This window comes from Suricata suricatta, chromosome 2, assembly GCF_006229205.1.
Source record: "Suricata suricatta isolate VVHF042 chromosome 2, meerkat_22Aug2017_6uvM2_HiC, whole genome shotgun sequence".
Taxonomy (NCBI): Eukaryota; Metazoa; Chordata; class Mammalia; order Carnivora; family Herpestidae; genus Suricata; species Suricata suricatta.
The window spans coordinates 185,684,485-185,710,707 of record NC_043701.1 but is presented as its reverse complement, the minus strand read 5'-3'; the positions used below and the strand labels follow the sequence as shown (position 1 = coordinate 185,710,707).

The window sequence follows — 26,223 nt, the reverse complement described above, 5'->3', positions numbered from 1 at the left end:
CCCCGGGTCTCCCCGAGGACCCCAGGCCCCCCCACGCCCACCCCGGGTCTCCCAGAGGAGCCCAGCCCCCACCCCCAGCAGCAGCCTCTCTGTTGGGATTTGTTCACGTTTCAGAGTAAGGGGTCTAAGCAGGATAGCTGCCCCCAGCGCCGCCCCGCACAGACCCCAGCATCAGCACCTCTGAACCCCGGTTCTCGGGAAAGCCCTGCCTGCAGGACAGTGGGGATCCCCAGGCACAACGCTTGTGCACTGTGGGGGCACACCCTGCCAGCCATTCCCATGTGAGCCACTCCACGAGGCTGGGGTTAGTCCTGCTGGCGGACCCATGGGATTGTCCCCAGGGCTCTGGGCACGAACAAGGAATGACTCCCCAGAAAAGAACACCCCTATGCCATCCACGTGTCACACCAGGACGACATTCCTCCGGGCCTCCAGGTCCCCAGAACATGGAGACACCACGGTGCGCAGAGCCAGGACGTGCAGGCCAGGCCACCAGGTCGGTCCTCCTGGGAGCACCTGAGTCCCCCACCCATGCCCAGAGCTTGCTTCTGCTTGGCTTCCGAGCACCCAGGGTGGGGCTTGTGCAGGTCAGCAGACAGCAGCTGGAAGAAGGGGCACAGGAGGCCCATCCAGCAGTGTCTGCGGCTGCCCGGGGCTCTCTCCACGAGCCCTGGGGAGGGGTGCAGGGTCCAGAGCAGCACGGTCACAGCATCAAGTGTCTTGTGAAGTGAAAGAGCCGAGAGGAAGATGTGCAAGCATGCACACACACTCAGGTCTGCTCCGCGTGTGCAGCAGCTAAGGCAGGGTGAGCAGCTCAGTGGGCATTCCCGGGGCGCAGACGCTGGGGCAGCATCGGGGGGTGCTTGCTCCTCAGCACAAATGCCAGGCCCCTAGCAGGTGCCCGCGCTGTCCTGCCCCTGCCCCCTCCCAGCCCCCGCTCCCCCTACTCCGGGAGCCCCAGGCCAGGCCCTCCCCCGGGTGCCAGCCAGCGCCGGGGTTGTGAGTGCGTCTGCCAGGAGGCAGCGGAGCTGGACTCGGACCCCAGGACCAACCTCATTCTTTACTTGCTTGCAATGACTTTTCTTGGCTTTGCCTCATTTTTCCAGGTGGATTCACTGGCATTCTCTCACAGTCTGCCAAATCCACAGCAAAGGGAATCTTTGATGCCACCTAGGAAAGTGCGAGGTGTTTTCAGGAGTCCAAGGAAAAGCTGCGGTTCACACAAAGCTGACCGCCCGCCGGCATCGCGAGGAGGCCACGCTCCGCCCACCCCTGCTCCGCCCACCCCTGCTCCGCCCACCCCGGCTGGACGCTGGCTGGTGGGAGGGCAGGGGCAGGGTGCGGGGATGCTGGTGGGCCTGGAAAGCTGCCCGAAATTCTGGGGTGGGGGCTGGCAGGAGACGCGCTCTAGATGGACCCCACGCCTCTCCAGCAGATGCAGCTGTATTTTGGATCACTGAGTTTCAAGCTAATGGCTAAAGTGAGAAAGTAGGAAAAGCCTTGTGGTTGGAAAGCGTGTATTATAAACTCTGAGGCTCCCGGGTCCATGACATCACAAACCAGAATAGACAGATGCTGAAAACCCAGAAGTACTAGGTGTTGGCTTTCCTGACAAAGCCCATTGTGATTCCACGTGAGAACCTGCAAAGTCCACAGGACGCAGGTGGAGACAGGTGTTCCGTCTGCCAGCCCCCTGCCCCAGGCAGGAAGCGACGCTGTCCCCGTCATGGGATGCCTGGCAGGGCACAAACATGCCCTCCGGTAGCTCCAGGACCATGGAGTGAGAGTACATCCAGGGCAGAGGAAGATTCGAAAGAAAGATAAGATGTTTCTGGAAGCTCTCTGAGAATTGCAGGCCATTTAAATTCATTTTGGAAAAATTTCCTTTCTAGCTTATGGCACTGCATAAAATATGTCTAAACAGCATGGTAAATGCTGGAATCCTCAGTATTTCTAAGGGTCTGTGGACGTGATGTTGGGATTTCTGGCCACCTGGGCTCTGGGATTCCCTCATCCGCCTCTTCCAAGCCGCACCCTTCATTTCCCACGTGATCCCCTTCCTCCTAGTCTTCCCAGTCCCTATCTGAGTTTGCCTTTCTAGAGCCTGCCTTCCTTCCTCCCTCCTGGGGCCACACCCCAGTGTCTGCCTGGAGCTCTGTGCTCTCCTAGTGGCCCGACCAGCTGCTGCCTCCACACCTTCCTGACGCCCACCTATCATACGCTCCCACGCCAGGTGGGCTTTATAAATTTGTCTCCGCTGGGGTGGCCCTGTGCTACTGAGAGGCCTCGGACATTCCCCCACTCGCAGGGGGCAAGCCTGAGGACCAGATTGACCTCCCTATGTCAGGGGGTGGGTTTACACCTGTGTGCGCATACCTGCACCCATGCCTCTGTGTGCCTATGTGTGCCTGTGTACACCCAAGACCATTTGTGTGCGCAAGTGTGTGCACCTATGTGTGTACCTGTGTGCACCTGTATGCACCTGTGTGTGCCTATGTGCGCCTGCATACACCTGAGAGTATTTGTGTGTGCACCTGTGTATGTACCTGTGTGCTCCTGTGTACCTATGTGCACTTATGTGTGTACCTGTGTGCACCTGTGTGTATGCACCTATGTGTGCCTGTGTGTGCCTGTGCACACCTGAGAGCATTTGTGTGTGGGCCTGTGTGCACCTGTGTGCACATGTGTGTACCTGTATGCACCTGTGTGTGTACCTGTGCACACCTGTGTACTCACCTGTGTACCTGTGTGCACCTGTGTGTACCAGTGTGCACCTGTATACCTGTGTGCATCTGTGTGTGTACCTGTGCGCACCTGTGCCCACGCCTGCAGTGCCTGTATGTGCCTGAGTGCATTTCCGTGTGTGCACCTGTTTGTGCGCATGTGTGTATAGCTGAATGCTTCTGTGTGTATGTGTGCATGTCCACGAGCCTGCCTGTGCATGTGCCTGTTTGGGTCCCTGAGGGCACCTGTGTGACTGTGTGCCTGCCTTGGGACACGTGTGCCTGTGTGCCTGCCCCTGAAAGGAGCGTGTGCCCTTTAGGGCACCACGAGGTGGGCAGAGGGAGGGACAGGGCAAGCGCCGGTGTGAGAAGGAAGGGAGTGCTGGGGGACTCCTGGAGAGGGGAGGTGGGGCTCCAAACAAGGGCTCCTCTGGCTAGACCGATGCTGCCACCCAGACTGTGTCTGCAATCACCTCATGTGCCACAACAGCTCTAAGTGGATTAGCAGGGCAGGACCTGGTCCATCTGGTTCACATGCCTGACTCTGGGAAGGTGCTTAACCCAGGGGTTGGGGAAGTGGAAGAGGGCAGGGGGAGGGAGGAGCAGGAAGGGAGGAGGGAGGGGGAGGAAGGGGCAGAGCCAGGGGAGGGTGAGAGCTGGCTTAACCCCAGTCCGGTGGGAGAGAGATGGGGAAGGGATGGGGAGGGAAGGGGAGGGAGGGGCAGGGCACATTTTCACACGAGGGCTCCTAAACATGCTCCAACAGGAAGAAGGGAACCAAAGTAAATTCAGCAGGTGTTCTCTGAAGTCAGTAATACAACTTTATTGTTTTTACTAAAAGTGTGTGATTTGGAAGAAGCCCCCGGGGGCCACAGTTTGCTATCAGCGCCCAACACCGAGGGGGAAGACGGCCCAGCCTCCAGTCTTCTGCTGAGAGCAAGGCCCACAAGCAGGGACGGACGGAGGCGCAGGCGTCCCCGCGCCCTGCAGGCCCAGCTCCCTACCCGCCTGGGGACAGGGCCACACGCAGTCCCTTCCTGGGGAGGACTGAGGTGCTCATGTTCGGTCCACGTCCCTCTGGGGCGGCGCCCACAGTCGCGCGGATGCCGCCAGTCGGGCTGCGTGCATTGAAGCACGGGTTACCAAGAGCTCGAAGAAGGTCCTATTTTTAACTTAGATTCTATTTTCCAACACGTTGCAGCACCGGGGGCCACAGTGGCTGGGAAGGCGTGGCCCTGGCGGTGACGGTGCCGGTGCCGCAGCTGGAGCCTCCCTCTCATCGGCACCGCCCCGCCCCTCGGCGCTCCTTGCGCCCACTTTCCCACCGGGTGGGGCGCCTGGGTGGCTCAGTCGGTTGAGCTTCCGACTTCAGCTCAGGTCAGATCTCGTGTTCGTGGGTTCCAGCCCCGCGTCAGGCTCTGTGCTGACAGCTAGCTCAGAGCCTGGAGCCTGCTTCCGGTTCTGTGTCTCCTTCTCTCTCTGCCCCTCCCCCTCTCATGCTCTCTCTCTCTCTGTATCAAAAATAAATAAAACATTAAAAAAATTAAAAAAAAATTTAAAAGAGCCTGCTGGTAGTCCTTCAGATCATGGACAGCAGCCTTTGTCCCAAATACGTGTGAACCTGTATCCTTTGACTTTGATTACGGTATTTTAGGCCATCTAGACATTTCAGTTTCATGAAGTTAAATTTTTCTTTTTTAAAAAATTGTTTATTTAGTTTTGTGAGAGTGTGCACAAGAGAGAGAGAGAGAGAGAGAGAGAGAGAGAGAGAGAGAGAGAGAGAGAGAGAATCTCAAGCAGGCTCCTCACTGTTGGCAGAGAGTCTGACACGGGGCTCGAACTCGCGAACCGCGAGATCACCACCTCAGCTGCCTCAGCCATCCGGGCCCCTGAAGTCAGATGTTTGTATTTGTCGTCCCACAAGTCCTGTATTTCCAATTTGGTTCATGAGGCTTTCTGTCGCTCCAGGTTATACCAATATGCCTAGGTTTCCAGGCCATAAAATATGACAGGGATTATGTACAGTATCTTCATGTCGCTCACAAGCCACACAGGACAGGACAACTTTCCTCTTGCAGAGTAGCGTGGACGTCATAGTTCCCACTAAAATAAACCGTGTCCAAACAGAAGTTAGCTCCAGGATCCCACTTCCGAGCAGGCCCCCCTGTGAGCGGAAGCAGGGTCTCAAACAGACACCTGCACCCCTGTGTTCACGGCCGCAGATTCACAGGAGCCCAGAGTTGGGGGGGACCCGAGTGTCCCCGTGGACAAGCTGAGAAGCACAGTGGTCCGTCCACACAATGCAATGGAACCTCCCCTCCCCCACGGACGAGCCCCGAGGGCACGATGCCCAGTGACAGAAGCCAGACACCAAAAGACAGGCCCGGTGTGACCCCACCCCTTCGAGGTCCCTGGAGCCGCCAAGGTCACAGACACTGAGAGCCAACGGCAGGTGCCAGAGGCAGGGGAGGGGATGCGGACCTGGTGTCTGACGGGGGATGGACCTTCTATTTGGGGGGATGGGAGAGTCCTGGGGATGGAGGGAGGGGGTGGCTGCCCGTGGGGTGAGCCTGCCCGATGCCCCTGAACTGGACACCTAAAAATAGTTAAGACGTTACATTTCATGTGGCGTGCGCACTGCACCGCCATCTGGAAGGAGGGGGCCTGGCACAGCAGCGCCAGCCGCCAGCCGCCAGCGTCACGGCGGGGCTTCAGCACGCTCCGACCCGGCCGGGCTCAGCGCTCTCACCTGGGTACCGTGGGGAGAGGCTGGGAGGGGGTCCCTGCACCCTGGACCTGGGCGTGCACGGGACAGGAGCTCTGCTGGGGGGCCGTGTGCAGAGCCAACGGCCTAAGTGTGAAGTCTTCTCGCTCCTGAAGGATGGTGCGCAGAGACGCGGGTGGTGATGGATGGGACAGGACGCGGAGGGCACGCCGCGCCCCGAGACACAGGCGGGCGGGGAGCGGGGGCAGCCCGCCGGTGAGGCCACACGGCGAGAGGCAGGGAGCACCACTTCCTCCAAAGCCGCCGTGGCTTGGACGTCGCTCTGACAGTAGAGGAGCTACAAGTCTGCAGGGACACGGGCCTTTCAGGGTCCAGAGCGTCTGAGAACCACCCAGTCTCCGGCCTCCCCAACGAGCTCTCCTCAGCGAGAAGCACGGGTAACAGGCATGAGCGAGGACCCCGTGTGAAGGGCGGTGGTCACAGCCCTGGCTCTGCCTGGAACTCCGGGGACCCCGGGGGCCAGCACCGTGCTCTGGGGACAGCTCTGGCTTTAAAAGGACAGATGCATCGCAGGAAACCTGAGGCGGTGGCAGGATTGGGCAGACGTTCCCACTGGGACAGCACCGGGGCCGCCCACCGCAGACTGGAGCCGCAGCCTGGAGCCTCCTGCGGACGGAGAGCAGCCTGGCGCCCAGCCTGGGTGGACCCTCGGGCTCCTCAGACAAGAGGAAACAGGCCGGCCAGAGGCGGCTGCCTCCTTCTGTGCGGCCCCTCCCCCTCCCGCTGGTGCCCTGGCACCAGACTGTCCCTCTGGGCCTCCTCTGCCGCCCTCCGGGGCCGGGTGCGCTCCCACCACTCCCGGGGCGCTCCCTGTCTCTGGGGAGGACACGCGGCCGGCCCGTCAGCTGCTCTGGCCCCCCCACGGCTTCCTCTAAAACCCTCTCCTGTCCCTCCGCCCAGATGGGAGGCCCCGGTGCGCCAGCTCCATGCGCAAGGGGATAAGCCAGGACCCCTCAGCCCCCGTGGCTGAGGCATCGGGACCCTGTCCCCAGGGAAGACACAGGCTCTGGCTGAGCTGGGGCCTCAAAGGCCTTCACAGTCCCCATTAGATCTGAGGCCTCAGGTCAGACACTTGAGTTCCTTCCTTCCTTTCTCTCTCTCTCCCCCTTCCCCCCTCCCCCTCTTCCCTCCTTCTTCCTTCCTTTTCTTCTTTTTTTTGAGGGGTTGCCGGAGAGAGAGAATCCAGCTCACCGGGGGCTGGACCCCATGACCCTGGGGGCATGACCTGAGCTGAAACCAAGACCGACTGAGCCCCCAGGCGCCCCGAGTTCCACTGTTAAGGGGGAGCCTCTTCTGTCCATCCCAGTGCCCTCCACCAGGGTGCCTCCACGCGGCTGGCACAGCTTGGCCCTGCACGGTGACCTTCCAGCGGTATCCCCTGGACTCACTGCCCACCTCGAGGAGGTGGGCTGTGGTACCCAGTGTTTCTGGAATTTCTGACCTGAACCCAAGAACCAGCCCGTGCTCGGCTGTGGTTGCAGCCTCGCAGACGGGGTGGGGGTCCCAGCAAACCCTTGCCTGGCCCCGGGCCTCCCCCAGCTCACGCTCCAGAGTCTGGAAGCTCTCTTCTCCTCAAGGCCTCCTCCCCTGCAAGGCTGCTTCCTGTTTCCCTCCCCTCCCAGAAGGTTCCTGAGCCCCCTGCCGGCTGAGCCAGGCTCTGTGTTCTCCACCAATCATCGCTGGGAGTGGAGCTGTGGCCTTCCACGACCTGGCCCCCCAACCATGCCCCTGGGCACAGGGGCTCCACCTGAGTGCCCATTGCCTCTTACCCACTCCTGGAGAGACAAAGAGGGGGCCCTCTGAGGGCCTGCACGAGCACAGATAACCAGGGGGCATGGCAGGCGTCCGCAGGGCTGTGCCAAGGCTAAGCCACAGGACGGGACTCTGCACACTGCCACCACGGAGGCCGCAGAGCACCGGCTCAGGCCCACGGCAGGGACGCCAGGAAGAGAGCACTCACTCGCCCTTGGTGTTCAAGAGCTTCCCCCCGCGGAGGCGGCAGCAGCCTGGGCACCGCTGGAGCCCGACCTTGAGGAAGGCAGCACATGCCCCGCCGGCCACAGCCACCCCAAGTGCCGCCCCCCTGCACACTGTCCGGACCCCAGAACTCACACTAACAGGACAGAGTGCGGGGTGGGCGTGAAGTCCAGAAGGGAGGGTTGGGCAGGTGTCACGAAACACCATCAGAAAAGGGGCCCAAAGGGAGGTGGGGAGGGGGACGTGCCTGCAGCACCACAAGGTGAGGGCGGGCACCCTGAGGTCAGGGTCTCCCCCAGACGTTTGCTCAGGAGGGGCCTGCAGAGCCGCCCTGCGAAGCTGGGCCACACCAGGACCTGGCGCCGCAGCAGACGGCTGCCTGTCCCGACGGCCGGGGCTCCGGGGGCACCTGGGGGGCGGCGTGAGTTCCAGCGGGGGCTGCCCAGAGCCTGTGGCCGACAACCAGCGTGACCCGCCCTGGTGGCCAGGACTCCGGCCATCAGCCCACGCCAGCCATCAGGACGGCTGTGTAGGGGTGGGAACACGGTGAGCCCTGACCCGTTTCGAGGGTCCCACACCTCCCTGCTTCCACAGAAGGGGCCAGGCCCCGCCAGCACGTCCAGTGTGGGGGGAACGCGGGCACGCCACCACCACACTGCTCGTGAGCAGCCTGTGCCGGAGAGAAACCACACTCACAGGGGCGGATTCCAGGGTTGAGGAGGGTTTACTCAGATGGGAAGAGGTAGGTAGCCCCAGGGACAGAGCAGGAGCCCCGTGACCCTGAGCCCCAGGCAGGAGGGACAGAGCCGCTGCCAGGACCCAGACGGCACTCACGGGTGTGCACGGGGACGGACCCTGTTGTCCGTCTCCCCTCCTCTCTGGCCTCCCTCTGGGCACCCCCCCCCGGCCAAACCCAGCCAGGAGGTGAGGGGCGCTGGGGTGCTGTGGACGCAGCCCCTGCTGGACGGCCTCCTGGGGTCCAGAGCGTGGCGGAGACGGGCTGTCGGCCGGGCTCCGGGCAGAGGAGCCGGCGAGGACAGGCCCCCATCTGGCTGGCAGCCCCGCCAGCCAGGCAGGGGCAAGAGTGAGCTGTGTTGGTGAGCACATGGTTTTGTTTTTTTAATCTTTCTTCTTTAGAGAGAGACTGAGAGAGAGCGCCTACGTGAGCGGGGTAAGGGCGGAGGGAGAGGGAGGCTCTTAGCAGGTTCCAGGCTCAGCGCAGAGCCCAACGGGGGCTCGGTCCCACCACCCAGGACATGGACCTGAGCCAAAACCAAGAATCGGCGCTCAACTGACTGAGCCCGCCAGGCTCTGGTGAGCAAGTCTTTAGTGTAGAACTTTCCTTACAAAAGCCCCCTGAGCCAGGTGATGGGGAGCAGGGGAGGGGGGGGTTAAGAACGAATAAGGAATCCAGGAAACAGATGAGAAAGAAGGCAGGCGGGGGGTGGGGGGGATGTGGAGCACTGACCACCCGAGGCCCTGGCCGCCCAGGCCCTTGCCCACAGCCGTCCGAGAGCACGAGCCGGACGCAGGGCACTTGTGAGCCTCCAAGGAGGCAAGACCAGAGCCTTCCCCAGAAGAGAGGCAGGCCAGGCCCAGGGCTCTCACCTGCTGTGCTGTGCCGTCAGGGCCAAGGCCCTGCTCCCCTCGGCTCGCTTGGCGGGAAGCCCTGCTCGCGGCAACGGCAGGGCCGGCAGGACGCTCCTGAGGGAGGACGGCTTCCTTCGAGGGTCACAGACCCCACGACGTACGCTCCCCGGCAGACCGCACACGCTAGGACACAGACGCGCATCACGTACAAGCAGGGCGGGGCGGGTGGGGGGAGGGGTCCGCCGGTGGACGCCCAGGACGCGGAGACCCGGCCTCTCCCAGGCCCAGCGAGCCGGCGCGCCTGCCTCCGGGGGCTCCAGGGGCTGGGAGTCAGAGAGGTGCGTCCTCCTTGTCCATAAGCAGACGGCGAGCGGGGGGACAGGCCTCTGGCCCAGTGCTGAGCTGGCTGCAGCCAGACCCCCCGTTGCGCGCCTCCAGACCCCGCCCCCCAGGTCCCGGGGCTGACTCGGGGCAACAACGCTTCAGTTTTCAATCCTCAGAACAGGAGAAAGGACAGCATGACGAGCCCCTGGACACATTCCCCAAAGGAAGCCTCCACCTGCCAGACCCCGGTTTTTCAGACGTCCTTCTCCTCGGAGCCCCTCCCCGGAGCGGGGGCCGCACGCCGCAGTGGACATGCGTCCCTGCTGTCCGCGGGGCTGCGCCACCGACCACAGTGACTGCGAGGATTCTGTGCACCCCCGGAACGGCGCCAGCCCCTCGTGTGGCACACCATCTCTGTTCACAAGCATTCTCTTTGTCTCTGGCCGCGCACATGCGTGCACACCCACGCGCACTCTGTGTGATCTGTGGCCCGGGCTCTGGTGCCTGTAATCCCAAACCGGCCACAGAGCCAACGCCGGCCGGACCCGGACCTCTGCCTGATGTTTTAAAAGAGTATCAAAACTGGCAGGACAGTGTTGGGAAGACCAGGAGAATCCACCGGCTTTCACCCTTTACCTGCGGCCATGTCTGGGGCTGCGAGGTCCTCTGTCCTCCGCGCTCAGAGCCGCCTGGAGGCCCGCAGGCAGCTCCCCCTGCAGGAGCCGGTGCGGCAGCGCCTCCGGCCGCTCCTTCCCCGCGGTCTCCTGCCGCAGCCTCCAGAAGCGCCTCACCTCCTCCTGGCCCGGCCAGTCCTCTGGGGGGGTAGGTGCACGCGCAGAGCTCGCTCAGGCCTAGCTTTTCAACAGGAGGGAAAAAGTCCGCCTTTTCTTTTAACCTCCCCTTTCCCTCCTGAGGGTCCATGGCATCGTGGGGGGGGGGGGCTCCGCTGGGTGCACCGCGGGGGGCGGTGAGGTCACTGGCAGCCACAGTGCTGCTGGCCGGCAGGACCTCAACACGCCCCCCCAGAGCCGAGGGCCCCACTACCGACCGGCTCCTCCCTCCACTCCGCCGCCCTCCCTCTGCACGTCTATTTGGGCAGATGAGGCGCACTTTCCTGTTTCCCCCACCCTAGAGCCTTTAATATCTATATTTCTAATTAATTCTTGGTTGCATGCCTCCTGTTTATGTTTGGCAATACCGTTGTCACCCCCAGTTTGCCAGGAATATTCTCGCCTTCAGGATTAGGCTCCCCTGTCCCCTCATGGACAGATCTGCCCTGGACGAGCAGCCCCCGCCCCCCCCAATGCAGAGTGAGGTCACAGGTCGTGCTGACAGAGACTACTTTTTGGCTTCAGGCTCTGACTTGAGATGCAGGGACTTTGCATCTCGGCACCTGAGACACGGCGCTGGACTCTGATGCGTAAGTAAGAGCTGAAGCCGGTCCTGGGAAACGTGCACCTTCGTGACTCGCAGCCGCAGGTGGGCAGCAGACAAGGCAGACGGCTCGGAGCTGGGGGCGCCCGCCTCGTGCCCCGGGCCCCCGCCATCCCCTCCTACTGGCCCCTGCACGTCTGGGCCTGGGTGTTTCTTCCGGCCCACGAGGGCCGGCCTGCAGGGCTGGGGGACTGTGTGCCCACCCCCGGGGGGAACCCTCTGTTCACCTAAGCATTGCAAGTGCTGCACAAACATCAACACGCACATGCACAGACGGGCCTCAGGGAACCCAGGTCCTGACCCAGGCCACCTGGGCAGCACCTGACTGTGACCACTGAGGCCCAGTGGGGGCTTCCCGCCTCTGCCGGCCTCCCCCCCCACCTCCTCTCCCCGCCCCCAGCCTCCACGCCGCCGCCTGGATCACCTCCCAAATCAATTACTGGCCCTTGAGTCCTGACTCAGGAGCTGCTACTGGGGACACAATCTAAGACATTTGGCAAATACATTCAGTGTTTACAACTCCACGTTCTGGGGCCGTTTGGTTGGATTTGGGGTAAAGACGATGTAAGCACATCAGCACTTCCCGATTGCTTTGGCCATTCCTTACTTTCGCGAGGTGGGCTGAGTAACCCACGCCCTTCCGCTATATCACACGTTTAACTGTCACCACTGCTTCAAGTCCATGCAGCTTCTTAATCTAGGGGCTGTGATGTGCGAAGTGAAGCGTTAGATATTGAAGTCAACTGTGGGTGAGCATTCGGTTACGACTCTCTTTCACCTCCGCTTTGAGCGGAGCCGCGGGGCTCCTCCGCGGTTCGGTGACCTCGTGAGCACCCGGGGGCACCTGGCTGGATGGTCCGCGTGTTGAAAACAGGGGATCAAACGTGTAGTGAGCACGTGCCGGGAGTGGCGCCCACGGCGCCCTGGCCACGAGAGGGCACATCGCTGTTCCTGGGATGGAGTCGTCGGGCAGGCCGACATTTCGTGAAGCAGGTGACCGACGGTGGCCTGCTGCTGAGGGGCTTCACTCGATTTACCCAGTGGGCTTTCGCCAGATCCCACCCCAGACAGGCTCTGCAAGGGGCGTGGAGAGCGCAGGCCCCGAACCCAGAGCCAAGGAAAGACACGGCTCTGACGGTCGGCACGGACCCCTGACTGCGGTGGGAGTCCAGCGGAGGCCACGTAAGGCTCCACGTGCTCCCGTGTGGCCGCTGAGGAGAAGACGGGCTCCCGGGTCCTGGTTTGAACGGGGCCTGACTCGGGTCCTAACGCGGTTCGGTGCAGGGATGGGCCCACGCACCTGGAGAAGCCGGCCCGCGGCGGGGAGGCCGCGGTGTGGCCCAGGCCTGCAGGAAGGCCGGGATGGCGCCCAGGCCCTTCTGCACGACGGGGCGGGCGGGGAACTCCAGGGGGCAGTGTCTCAGGTTCAGGCCTCCCAGCGTGGTCACGTTCCCTGCGGGAGAGCAAGCCAGACTTCATGCGCTCCTCCACGGACGGGGACACAGAGCAGGGGGTACTCCCCGCGCACTGAAAATCCCATTGAGAATCTGGGCTGAAATGATAGACAGACGTCTGAGATTTGCTGTTTAAAAAACTCCGCAGAGGAGGCAGACGGAACAGATGAAGACCAGCTCGTGACAAAAGTCAATAAATAACATAAAATGAACAGAAGCAACAATAACAGCCCTCAGGCAAAGATCAGAACATGAAGTTGCTACGTTGTCTAAAACGCCTATTTGCAGAGAAAAAACCCCGGAGAGGATAGCGGGATCATCCACAAGAAACACGGAGACAAACAGAAAACAAAGAATAAAATGACAGCCCTAAGTCCATTCATATCAATAATTCTATTAAATTAACCAGTCTAAACACGTCCATTAAAAGTCAGAGATGGTCTGGATGAGAAAGAGACCAACTACATACTCCCGGCCAACAACGCAATGTGAACACTGACATGTTCGGAAATGGAAAACACGTCATGTGAAGAGGTCGGAGGGGCCACACCAGTACATCCTGAGTGGCCAGTAAGCACCGAGAAGGTTCCCCATCCCTGGAAGCACGTCTGAAAACCACTGCACACACCAGAGGAACAAAAATAACTAGGAAATCTAAAACTCCCAAATTTCTCCCATCCAAGTACCAACCAGGCCCGACCCTGCTTAGCTTCCGAGATCAGACGAGATCGGACGCGTTCAGGGTGGTATGGCCGTAGACAAAACTCCCAAATTTCTATTCAACCAATAACACAGTATCAAAACACATAAAGCAAATGTTGACAGATCTAAATTGAAAGGCAGACGAATGCATAATCGTAGTTCAGGATCTTAACACACGCCTTCAGGCACTGACAAAATAAACAGACAACCTTCCTCTCCCCCAAGAATATAGATAATTTGAATTAAGCAACTTGGGCAAACTGTATACAGACACTGATCCCCTCCAAGTAACAACTTGACAGCCCACAGGCTTAGAGAGTGAGCAGGTGACATGTCCCAGACAGGATGTGTCCTGGGTCAGAACGTAAGCCTGAGCAAGTTTCAAATAACCAAAATCACACAGTATATGTGGCATTAAATTAGAACTCACCTATAGGAAGAGAATCAGAAAATCTCCCACTGTTTGTAGAAAGTGAAAATGCAAAAAGCCCGTGGGTCACAAACATCAGAAAACACCCGGAGCTGAATGAGAAGCAAGACGCCGTGTGGGGGGCTGGTGGGAGCAGCCACGGCAGCACTTGAGGGAGATCGCAGTTGTGACTGCATAGATGAGCAAAGAAAGGTTTAAAATCTGATCTAAGCCTCCAACTCAACAGGTGAGAAAACGAACGGCAAATTAAACCTAAGGGAAACAAAGTAAAGGGCAGAACCATAGGAGACGAAGCAGATGCCGCACAGAGACCATCGTCTTCTGCTTCCTCATCCTCGCTGCTTACTCGAGGAAAATGAGTGAAAATGAAGGCACCATACGTGTCCCTGCGGACACACCCCGAAACCAGTGCTGAGCCCAAGCCGCAAATCACCAGGAAAGCTTATCAGCACGATTCGGCTTAGGAAAAGTTCTAAAGGACAAAACGGGGCCCTTGAAACAGACATTGTTTGGGAGCCCTCAGCGTCAGCCCTCCAGGAAAGTGAGGGAGGGCGGGGCCGGACCCCAGGACCCCGGGGAGGAAGGGACAGAGGTGCGGTGGGGACCCTGTCCCCTCACGAGAGCAGCCTCAATGCCACTTTTCCTTGAGCCGCAAGGGCTACCAAGCCCCGCACTTCCTCCTTCCGCCCATGTGTGCGGGTCACACTTCCCGTGAGGATCGTATCCCAGCAGTGACAGCGGGAGAGCGGCCTGGCCGGGAGGGACACAAGCAGAAGCCATTGTAAACAGCGGCGGCTCAGCCCCCGCGACTCGCCTGCTGTTCCCACGACCGGCTCCGCTAACTTAAAAAGGCAGCATCTTAAAACCAGCTTTTATTGGATTGTTTGAGTGCTTACCCAGCTCCACAGGTAACGTTTTGATAGGATTTCTTTCTAAAAGCAAAGTTCTCAAATGCCTTTAAAATAAAACAAAAAATATATCATTTAAAAAGCAGAAAATCAAATGACCATCCCTCAAATACTCTGTCAAGTTTCCTCCTGTCCCTTCTCTCCAAGGAGATGGCTCCAGTGTGGGCCACAGGTCCACAGCGTGGCCGTGTACGTCCCAGGGCGTTTGCAAACGTGGCCCCGGGTCTCAGCATCCGCCCGGCTTGCGTGTCAGCAAACTGACCTTTGGGGCCAGGTGATTCTCTGTCGGGGGGGGCGGGGGCCATCCCTCAGGGTGTCCAGCAGCCTCCCGGCCTCTGCCCACGAGTGCCAGGACTGCACTCCCTGAGCTGTGACAGCCACGGGGGCCCTGGGCACCGCCGCCCTGCAGGGACCCTGGACTCCCTCGGCCCCTTGTCCTGGCCACACCCCCGCGTCCCCTGAGGCAGGCTTGCACCCCGAGGGGCTCTGCCAGCAAGTTCCCCCGGGTCACAGCGCCCGGAGCCTGCTGCGGGCACCTGCCCAGCTGGGGAAGGACGGTCTGTGGTCTCAGACAAGGAGGCAGGGCAGCAGGGGCGTTTCCGCATGCGCGGGAGCCCGGACCCCTTCTCGCATGTGACCCCCACTAACCTCCCCTCCGAAGTCTCTCACAAACAAGAAGCCCACTAAGCAGTTCAAGTCTATCTTTCCCCTTTTATCACACGATGCTTCTTTTGTTTTTCACATGTCATCCTTTTTTTAAAGTTTTATTTATATTGAGAGAGAGAGAGGGAGAGAGGGAATACCAAGCAGCCTCCTCGCGCAGAGCCCGGGAGCCAGCCGCTCGCCACGGAAGCGTACGGGGGTGTGCCCGCCCATGGAACCATGGGTTAGAACGTGCTCCTGCACACGTTAAATAATAACTTTACAAACGCTGACCCCTGAGCACCGACAGTAACCCACGGGCGACTTCTCAGACTGTCCAGGGGACGCGTACATCGCCGTGGCTTGCCCAAGGAGGCGTGCATCCTGATGCACAGAGCCCCCTCCCCCGGGAGCAGCTTCCACATCCACACGGGGGGCGAACGCTCAGACTGGCAGTGCTTTAATGAGGCTTTTCTGGAAGGTTCCAGGGTTTTAATAAGCCCGTAATTACTTAACATTTCTGATTAATATGTTTCAGCTCTTCGGCAAGCTGATCTAATTTTAATGATATAATGGGCTATAAATCACATGCAAAATTATATCTTAAACAGTATTAAGCAGCCCGCTTTGGCAGAACCAAAGAATCCCACATCTGGAGGGCTGTGCGCTTGTTTTAGAAGGAAGAGCAGGGCTTGGGGAAGAGGTCTCACTTGTTACACTTTGAGGAGCAAACCCTCTCCTCAGCTGGGCTCACGCCACAGTTCAGGGACAGAAAGCACCAAATTACCCTCCACACGAAGATGAGTCACTTCGGGAAGAACAAAGCCTTCCTCCCCCACCTGCTCGGAGCCACCAGCTCCGCAGACCCGAAGACACAAGGTCGTCACACTGGAAGGGACAGGGTGGGCGCGGCCCTCGGCCACCTGTCACACGGCCCTGGCTGGAGCCAGGGACCCGGTTCTGTGTGTCCGGTGGCACAACTCACAGGCCCGACAAGCCCAGAACTCCAGGAAGCCGGCTCCTGGCTCTGCCCTCCCCCCGCTGGAGACCCCAGCTTGTCACTGGGAGTCAGCAGCGTCCTTGCAGAGCCCGGAAAGGCACAGATGAGTCACAGCGATGTTCTCTTTCTGTTACATGTGACAAAACACTCACTTCTTACAAAATCCTTCAGCAGACACTGAGCCACAGTCCGGGCGAGGGAAGGGCCTTTACAGCCTCCGCTCTGCTGGCTTGAGGGGCGACCGCGGCCGGCTGCGGACCTGATGACTCGCAGAAGAACCGGGGTCGCCCTGGGACACCTCGCTTCCCCCCACGCCCAGTACCAGCGGAGCCCCGCCGGCCCGCAGGTCCCCCGCCGCCCTGCCGTGTCAGCCGGCAGCTGCGTGGCCTCCAGACGGGCCTCCCGCGACCATCCTCGCCCCCTCGCAGGGTGACCTCAAAGCCACTGCAATTCCCAAGCTCCTTTAAAACGAAATCCAACATTGCAACCCTGGCCTGCCAGCTGGGCCGACCCTCTTTGAAGGCATTTCCTGCCACTTCTGCCTCCTGTGTCCCTCTCTGGTCCCCTGCACCCCTCACGTCTGCCAGGCACCCGCTCCCGGGGCCTTTGCACGTGCTCCCCTCTGCCCAAGAAAGCACTGGCATTAAAGGAGAGCCTACAAGGGTGAGAAGCACAGACCTGGGAAGACGTGGGTGCTGAAGGCGACGGGGTCAGGCCAGCAGGCCAAGCCCGCAGTGAGCGTGGCTCCCGGGGCAGTGGGGGGGCCCACGTGAGGAGGAGGGAGGGAGGCGAGGCATTTGATCTAGAAGTGGGGGTGCTAGGAAATCCCTGGAATCAGAGCCACAGGACTGTGGGGGTTCCAACTCTCCAAAATGGAAAGAATTTCTTGTTATTTACCAGAAGCTAATAGATACAGGGGGGCGTGGGGCCTCAGGAGCAGAGAAGCCGGCGGTCGAGGTCAGAGCCGTATGGCTCGCTGCCAGGCAGCTCCACGCGGTGAGAGTCAGAGACGGAACCCGGTGCTGCCAACGCCTCGGGGATGGCCCAGCAAAGGCACCGTGGCTGCCGCGTTCTCTGTGGCATTAAACGTCCTAAATTAGAACTAAGGTTACGTGCGTTTGGTACATTCAACCATCGCATCCCTTAGCGGCTTTAAAAAGAGCACTAAATGCTTCTAGCTGACTCAAACTGCAACCAGGAGCGGGGGATCGCCAGCAGAAGAGCAGGCGCTCAGACGTCTGAAAGCGCGACGGCTCTTCAAAGTCTGGAGATTCCAGCTTACTTGTGAGAGCCGATCCCAGAGGGAAGGGCTTTAATCCTGTTGTAGCGGAAGTCCAGCCAAGTGAGGTTTGGCAGCAGCTGAAAGAAGTCTGGAGGGAGCTCGCGGAGGGCATTTCTTTGAAGATGCAATTGTTTCCAGGGAAGAGAAAAGACAGAGTTTTGTCAACTAAGCCCATTTCGAGACATGATTTATCTCAGGCGTTTCCAGAACAGATCCTAGCTTTTGCGATTGTACACACTGAACAGAGAGACCTCACACTAACTGATCTTACATAGTTTAAACGCAGACAAGAGTCAGAAGGACCGGCGCCAGGGCCCCTGCCCGGGCCTCCGGGGCGCCGGCACCCCCGCCACCGGGGCACACGGGGCTTTTTCTACAAACGCTCTTTAGATCAAACCCAGTCCCCGAGTTTTAAACCCCCTTCCCCTTCGTGGGTCCCACGCTCAGCGCTTCTTGGGCTCCAGGGCCGCCGCCTCGGCCCGCGGCATGTGGCAGGAGCAGGGTCCGGTTAGGGACTCACCCCGAGCAAATAATTAAAAGGAACTAAGAGACACGGTCCCGTGCTGCTGGCTGCGCCCTGGTCTCTGGCGGGCAGCCGCCCAGACAGGCCCCCCGCCCCCCCGGCAGCAGCTCCGGGCGCCAGGGGGCGTCAGCAGGAGCAGGAAGGGGGGCCGAGGGCGGCCCGGCAGCGCGCACACTAACTGCAGTCGCAGCCCGGCACGATGGGTGGTTGAAGAGCCCGCTGGGGGTGCGTCCCACCTCGTGCCCCCCTGGCTGGGAACGTCACCCCTCCCTGCCCAGGCAGCAGAGTGCGACGGTAAGGGCTCTGGCCTGGAAGCCACACTTCCTGGGCTCAAATCTAGAATCTGAACCCTTATTAGCTGTGTGACTTTAAGCAAGTTCCCAAACCTCTCTGGGCTCCAGCGTCCTCCTCTGTAAGGTGGCTCAGGGGACCCCCTGCCAGGGTGTGCTAAGTGAGCCGACCGGGCCACGGGGGTGCCGGGGAAGCACCAGCCACCCCTGGGGCCACACTGTCCCCACTCCCAGCTCTGCCCCGCGGCCCTGCACGGGCCCCCGCGGGCCTCACAAGTACATGGAAAGTGAACTCTCCCGCCAGGCAAGGCGTGGGCAGCCGCCCTGCCGACCGCAGGTGGCCACGGAGCCACGGGCCGGTGGTCACGCTCGCACCGGTGTGCGCACGTCGATGCGGGGCTGCAGCGTGGGCCCCGGCGGCTCCGTCAGGGCAGGCTGCGTCCAGTGCTCAGCCCTGAAACCACAGACCCCGGCTCCCCCAGAAAGGCAGGACAAGAGGGCTGGCTGAATGACAGCCAGGTGACCGTGCCCTGGAGCCCACCCTCCCTCCCGGGACTGCACGTGTCTGTGGAAGTGGCGGACGGGCTCCGGCGACCCCAGAGACACGGGTGTACCCATGACCCCTCGAAGGCCACCTCCCTCAGTGACTGGTTACCATGGCAATAACATTGATCTTCACTTCCCTGTCTTCCAAAGGGCTTAAGCAGTTATGATGTTTTTTTATTAAGCCTGAAGAGCGTCTGGAATGTCCTCCTTCTTCCCTTATGCGCAGAAGTAACGTTAAGTCTCCCGCGGGGGCGGGGTCCTGACACCGGCTGGGAGCCTCCGCCCTCACGCAGGGCAGCCCAACAACCCAGGAATTCACTCCGGGAGGTGGGTGCTCAGGGAGGAGAGAGCAAGACCGGGGGCCTTGGCAGCAAAACAGGGTGTGTCACATGCAGCAGAGGAGGTTAGTCAGTCGAGCAGCCGCTCAAAATCGATGCTTGCAGCTTTGTAAAAGCACTCAGAAATGTCGGTCCACGCCGCGGCGGTGCGGTGTGTCCAGGGAGCACTGCGCTGCGGACCCTGCGGTTTAATTCTTGTATTGACCACAAAGTATTCTCATTCTCGTGTTCCAGATGAAGACGAGTGAGATTTCAGGAACTTACACGAGCACCAGACAGCAGGAGCCCTGCTCACGTCAACACTGCGCTCTGACGGGACCTTACGCTAGAAACCACGGGGCACGAGACAGTGGTCCCTGGGCCACCAGCCGGCAAAGGCCTGGAGATGACACCGGGCCCAGGACAACGTCCGCGGTGACGGCGGCACAGCACACGCGAGAAACGATTAACTGACGTAATGCTGCGTGGGGTCTGCAGGCGGGGTGTTTCACGCAAGAGGCCCAGGGTGTTAGGGGCCATGGTTTCTACCTCCGGCTTTTTGGTGCTTAGGAGCCGCCGAGGAGAGAGGATGGATACTATGGTCCGACTCCACGAGATACTTGCATCGGCTCGTCCCCGCACCGCAATTTCTCATCTTGTGCTGAGCAGCACCTGAGACCCCGAGTCAGCCCTCTCTGTCTCATTCTGGAATCTCTCTGCTGAAGTGAGGCTCAAGTAGAAGCCGTTCATGTCTACCGCGCAGACGCACAAAGGAGAAATGCCCCACTTACTTTAAGGTTGGGGACATTAGAGATCTCTTCTAAATGGTGAAGACCACTCTGACTCAAGTCTAAGATGGTTGAGGAGGAAAGGAGGACCCCGTCGGCCCCCTGGGGGGCCTCTCTGAGGGGGGCGGCAGGCGTGTCCCCTGAATCAGCCGCCCCAGGCGGGGGCTTGTCCATCGGCCAGCCGCGAGGAGGCGCCGTGCGGGGACCACCGCTCATCCTTCATCCTGCGCGCCCTGCAGTCACTGGAGACAGGAGGGAGACACGGCCCCAGCTAGGCGCCCTGACACACCCACCCGGGGGCGCGGGGTGGCTGTGTGGCAGGTCGGCAGCAGTTTCCCTTGCCTACGAAACCACCATTTTTATTAAATGGTATAAATTTGACACTCAAGCTTGGAAGGATGAAAGCAGGAAGTCAAGAAGGTTCTGATTAATCGTTATGAGCCTCACTTCGCACCACGGGGTACCAAGACTCAACTTTTAACTCCTGGGAAACACACGGATGCAAAATAAGAAGGGCTATTTTAGGGAAGAAAATATCAGGTTTCAGTGTGTAAACCAATACATTCCTTCCATAAAACCTGACTGCGGAGCGCTCCTCGGTCTGCACCGCCTGCTCCTGCTGAGGGTCTGAGCTCTCTCCCGGCACTGGGGACCAAGCCCCCCGTGCCCAGGAACCCTGCCTGTCTGGCCCAGGGAGCAGCGCTGGGTCAGGGGAGCACAGAATTAGGTGCTGGGAAAAAATCTGTCAAAAAAGCATCTTCAATTTTAGTTGTTCGGCAGTATTTCCACAGCAGTTCAAGAGCTGTTGCTCACCAAAATGCTTCTGGGGAAACACACTTCCCGCAGTAATAACCCACATTGCAATGCTAATGAGTTCATACGGGATCCCTCATTAACACTGCACTTGGCTGGCGTGCTTGTGCACGCACACACTTCCTTCCCGGGTTCGGGATGAGGAATACGAGGCTTGGGTTAGTTAAGGAGCTGCCCAAAGACTGAGCAACGAATGTGTGAGGACAACCCACAGGTGTGACCCAAGGACCTTGCCTGTGAATCACCCACCTCGAGGGCTGCTTCAACCTCCTACAATCCTCCCCAGAGGGGAAAAAAAAATCTCAAAATGAAAGTGAAACAACAGGACCTAAAAATGGGCAGAGCGGACTCGTGGAGGGGCAAAGGCTGTACTGCGTCCCCACCATGCCTGACTTAGTTTCCCCATCTGCACCAGGCCTGGTGGGAACAACCTGTTAGACCTCAAGTGTCAGGCCTGGGGTGTACAGCCTTTCCCAGAGCTGCCAGAGGGGGCACCGCCTTTGTCTGCTGCCTGCCCACAGTTGGGGCCCCCCCCAGCGCCCCCGGCCCCCCATCTCACCTGCCCCGCCCTCCCATCCAGGCCTCCCCTGCGACCCCTCCTTGCGCCCCCACTTCCCCTGCAATGCCCCCCCACCTCACCTGCAGCACCCACCCACCCCTGCCTCACCTGCGACACCTCCCCTGCCCCCCCAGCTGCAGAGCCCTCCCTCCTCACCTGCGGCGCCCCCGCACCCCCCATCTCACCTGCAGCGCCTTCCCATCCCAGCTTCACGAGCAGCACCTCCCTTGCCCCCACCTCACCTGCGACACCTCCCCTGCGCCCCCACCTGCAGCGCTCTCCCACCCCCGCACCCCTGCTTCACCTGCAGAGTCCACCTCTCCAGCACGCTGGCACGCGGGGAACCAAGAGAAGTGCAGCCCAACAATGGAGGCTGCCAGGCCCACGCGGTCGCCATGGAGACGACCGTACGGGGTCCCGGAGGGGCCAAGCCGCGCGGAGCGCGCGCAGCCTCGGGGAGGGTGGTGCGCCTGCGCAAGCCGTGGAGTCCCTGCCGGCGCGCGTGGGCTGCGGCCCGCAGTCTCCTCTGCTCGGCGGGCGGTGACGCGCGCAGGGGACACGTTGCCTTGGTCCGCAGAGTCATAGGCACGAGGGGGACCCTTGCGGCCGCGCGAGCGCTGAGCCTGGGCGGGGCGCGCCCCACCCTGACCACCGGCCAGGAGCGCCTGGGGTCGCCGCCGTCACGCGGACACGACCACCCGGGAGAGCAAGGGGGCCGCGCCTTTGTCCCCAGGCCGTGACCCCCCACTCCCCAGCCCCCCAGCCCGCCAGGCAGCCTCGGCTCTCTTCAGCCGGAGCTGCGTCCAGGCGCCAGAGGGGAAACGAGAGCCCCGCGCGGTCCCGGGCCAAGCAGGACTCGCTCTGCGGCCGGGCGCCGGGGCGGCGGCAGGTGGACGCCAGGCGGACGCGGGACCCTGGGGACGAGGTCTTCGGGACGCCGTTGCGGGGATCGAGGGCCGCGCCTTCCGCGCCGTGGAGCGGGCTGGGCGCGGAGCAGGCGGCCGGAGGGGACGCTGCCGGCGGAGGGGCCGAGGGCTCCGGCGGGAAGCTGCGGGGACAGACCGGTCCTGCGGAAGTGGCCGCCGCCCCTCGTAGGACCGAGCACACACGCCCCCTGGGGCTGGAGGAGCCGCACCCCTGCCTCCTGCCCGTGAGCGCCGACATACCGGGCCGGCCGGACCTCCCGCGCGTGCAAACACCGAGCTGCGGCTTCAGCCTCCGCCCGCCAGACCTCAGCGAGATGCTTCTTGTGACCCAGTTAGGGAACCCCGCGGGAGAGGAGGGCCGGGGGCTGGGGAGCCTAGCTGACACATCACAGAGCCACCACAGTCCCTGAAACTAAACCGGGGCCCTGTTAGGAGTACCGGGCACTGGGCACGCTGCCCAAAGTATCAGCTGCAAAGGCCCCTGAAAAGCTTTCCATGGATGCTCAGATCAGATCCACCTTGCTGTGAAAGATCCCTCTGGGTTCCTGCTATGGAAATGCGGGCCAGGCCATTGTGACCAAGCCTTCCGCCACAAGGGAGCGAAGAACTCCAGAAAGGCGCCATGTGCCTCAGAGAGGGTCTTTCTATTTGAAGAGGTGTCAGAGCGGTCAGCTGCCAGGGCGCCTGGGTGGCTCAGTCCTGCGTGGGCTCAGGTCATGATGGTGAGTTCCAGCCCCACCCTGGGCTCACTGCTTTCCGCCCAGAGCTTGCTTCACGTTCTCTGTCCCCACTCTCTCTGCCCCTCCCCCACGCGCACTCTCGAAAAATACATACAACACTTTAAAAATTATTAAAAAAAACAAAACAAAACCTCAGCTTCTGAGCAATTGTCCCAACAGACCAATGACCAAAGGGATTAAGTTGTTATCCTGTCACCACTGCAGAGACAGAGGGTCTAGAACCCCCCCGCCCAGGTTTTGGGTTAGGGATACGTACGTAATGCCACAGTCTAGGAAAAGAGTGACCTGGGAAAACACCAGACCTTGTGGGGCCTGAAGCTCAGCTTCAGACCGAGACAGACCCTGACTGCATCCGGTGACCGGGGTGCTGTGTTTTTGGATCCCGGCCAGGAGCAGAGGTCAGTCCTTTCTAGAGAAGGGAGAAAATACCTCTTTAGGTCTCAGTTATCTTCGTGGTTTTAAAATGTGTGACACAGGGCGCCTGGGTGGCTCAGTAAGCTGTGTCTGACTTTGGTTCAGGTCACAATCTCATGATTTGTGGGTTTGAGCCCTGCATCGGGCTTTGCACTGACCGTGAGGAGTCTGCTTGCGATTCTCTTGTCTCCCTCTCTCTCTGCCTCTCTCCCCCAAGTGAATAAATAAACACACACACACACAAAAGTGTATAATGTATGTCATACACCAGGCAACATGAACACATGATCAGGTCCAAAAAAAACCAAGAGAAAACAAAAACTGGCCTGTGGGTGGTCCAGATAATGAAGTTTGCAAGCCTACAGTTCTAATTAGGCTTAATATGTTCAAAGAAGTAAGTAATGATATTGGAAATCATAGCAAGGAGTCATCTGAGAATTCTGGATCTGGAAAATACAGTAATAGCTTAGAGCTGAAGAAGGCGTTGGTGAAGCAGAAAGGTTAGAAGACCACCTCCATCAAGGAGCGGGGGGAGTGACATCTGCACAGGGGAGTCCTCGGACAAGGCCAGCACCCGGACGTGGGCGGTCTCTGGCCACGGCGGCACCTGCGCCCTGCCCTCGGAGGGTCTCCTCTCCTCCCCTGGACACTTTTCTGTGTGGTCACAGGGGCTCTTGTAGGAAGGCCCGGAAGTGGGGGAGGACAGGCTGCTAATTTCTGGAGTAGCACGCAATGCTAAGGGCAGGTGATGGTTTAGGGCAGAGTCCCGGGGGACCCACAGTGGCAGTGCAGGCACAGCGTGGCGGCGACAGACGTGCCCGTGGGAAAGGGGAGAAACGAGGCACGAAGGGTGATTCTTTGAGCCTGTGAGTGGATGAAAAGTCTTCATTTTGACCTCACTGCAGACCGAGGGTTACCTGGTATAGAACTTGTTGGCAGTTATTTTGTATCAGAATTTTAACAACACCACTCTTTGGAAGGAAGCTCTCGCTGCTAACTCGAAGGATGCCGTCCATGAACTGCCATTTCTCGGAAGGAAATCTGCCTTTTCTTCATGTGTCCTTGGTGTCCTGACATTTCACTGCAGTCACGGTTAAGTGTGGATTGATGTTCAGTGACACTGTTGGCACGTGACGTGTTCTCTCTGCGATCTCCTGTCTTCGATCCTGGACACTCCAGTCACTTCGTCACACAAACGGCCGAGGGCCTGCACGCTAGCCGCGTTCTCTTACTCTGGGTCTCCTGTGAGGGGCGGATTGAAACGACCCAGTCTGCTCTCCACGTCTCAAAACTGCTCTTCCTAATTTTTACCTGCGCCCTCGTCCGGAAATCCGTCTCCACTGGTGTCCACTCAGAGTCTGTATCGGGTACTGAGATGGGCTTTCTTAAATGACTTCCTGTCTCATTTCCAATTTTCTTTGTTATATTTGTTCTCGTTTCATTTTCTCCAGTTCTTGTTCTATAATCTCTTCTAAGTTTTTGTGGATGTTTTGTCTGTATCCAACGTGAGAATCCTAAGCATGGTTATTTCAACATCTGCTCTATTATTTAAATTTTTAGGCTGCTGTATTGTTCTCATTTCAGCTGGGGCGAACTCATCTGCGGATCGCTGATCTGTTCTCTCTTTCTCCGAGTAACGTGCTCGGAGCTGAGGCTTGCGGGCTCCTGGTAAACAAGGGGCTTGTGGCCTGTGCGCTCTCTGCTCACCCGTCTGTGTTTCTCGGTCCCACACCTGCCTCCATACAGCCTCTTGGGCTCTGCGGCGCTGACGTGCGTTCCCCTGGGTGCCCGGGAACCTCGCGCAGCCCCCCTCCCCCGACAAGTGCAGGAGTGTCCAGTCCGTCCTCTCGGGGCTCCTCGGGTCATTGCTGCAGGTGGTTTTCCTTCCCAGCCCCCTGTCACAGAGGCGGGAGGCTGCCCCAGCTCCAACCTATGGTGATGCTCTTGGCTGTTGTTCCCCACTCCCGCTGGGCGGTTCCAGACCCTCGCCCCTCAGGGACAGCGTTCCAGCCACTGGCCTGTTTCTGCATCCAGAGCCCTGCAGGCCCAAGGCCCCCATCCTGCACCCTGTTTTGTGTCTTCCTTCCGCCTTGGGTCTGTGGAAGGGTTACAGGTTTTAATGCTTTCTTTTTAAAATTCTCTGTCTTGGCCTGTAAGGCCTCAGAGACAATGCAGAAAACCGAGGCCAGAAATAGATGTAAAAGGCCTTTGTTGGGGGCGCTCTCGGGCGAGGTTCCCTGGTCTGGACAGAGCGGGCCAGGGAAGTCACCCCCCGACCCCCCGGGGTTGAGGTGGCGTGGCGTATTTATGAGGTTGGCTGGGGGAGGGGGATGGAGCATTGGCGTCTCCATACAGGGTAGGTTTTTGCGTCAGTTCCTTGTTCCGGGCGAGGACATGTCCGATGTTCAGGGCAGGAGGCTCGGTGGCCTCCTGGGAAGTTTCCGGGTGGGGCCCTATGGAGGTAGGGAGGTGGGCTTGTCGCCCGGGTGGCTGAAGGTCACACCGGCCTCTGCGGCCAAACATGACTGTGGGTGGAGGGAATGGGGGCAGGGTCTCTGAGCGCCAACCCAGGGCCCTGCTTGCCCAGAGGAAGGAAATGGTTTACGCTTGAAGGACAATTAGGAGGTTTCGTTGTGTTTTAGTTTTCCGTGTTCAATTCCTTGGTATGAAGGGGCTGTAAGTTATGTTTGGTAGATTCCCAGTAACTAACTTATTTCTGTATCAAAAGAAAAGCAAAAGGAAATATTTTTAAAACTTGAAATCTACTTTCTGGAAAGTTAGAAAAAGAGAATAACCACTTCTAGGTAAGCTTCACAGATTTAGAGCGGCGGGAAGTTGGTTTCTGGAAGACGTTCACACGGCCCCTGAGCGGCCGACGCAGGCCGTGCCCACGCCCCGAGGGGCAGCGGTTGGGGCACAGCCTTCTTCGGAAGGAAGTGAGGCGCAGAGGGAAGACGACCTCAGTTTCCACGTGGGCGGCCCCCTCTCGGGAGGGCACGGGGCGCGGGCGGCCCCCTCGGGAGGGCACGGGGCGCCGCTCGGGAGGGCACGGGGCG

General features: G+C 59.8%; 1 protein-coding gene across 1 annotated transcript; it reads right to left on the bottom strand.

Moving 5' to 3' along the window:
• Positions 1-4,498: 4,498 nt before the first annotated feature.
• LRRC27 (leucine rich repeat containing 27) lies at positions 4,499-21,444 on the bottom strand. The gene is given in 11 exon segments (XM_029920684.1): positions 4,499-4,826; positions 5,473-5,793; positions 9,094-9,258; positions 10,036-10,235; positions 10,237-10,527; positions 10,858-11,024; positions 12,104-12,286; positions 14,316-14,374; positions 17,252-17,382; positions 19,719-19,957; positions 21,392-21,444. Coding segments are annotated over 10 exon segments (1,794 nt in total). The 5' UTR covers positions 19,932-19,957; positions 21,392-21,444; the 3' UTR covers positions 4,499-4,762.
• Positions 21,445-26,223: the final 4,779 nt, after the last annotated feature.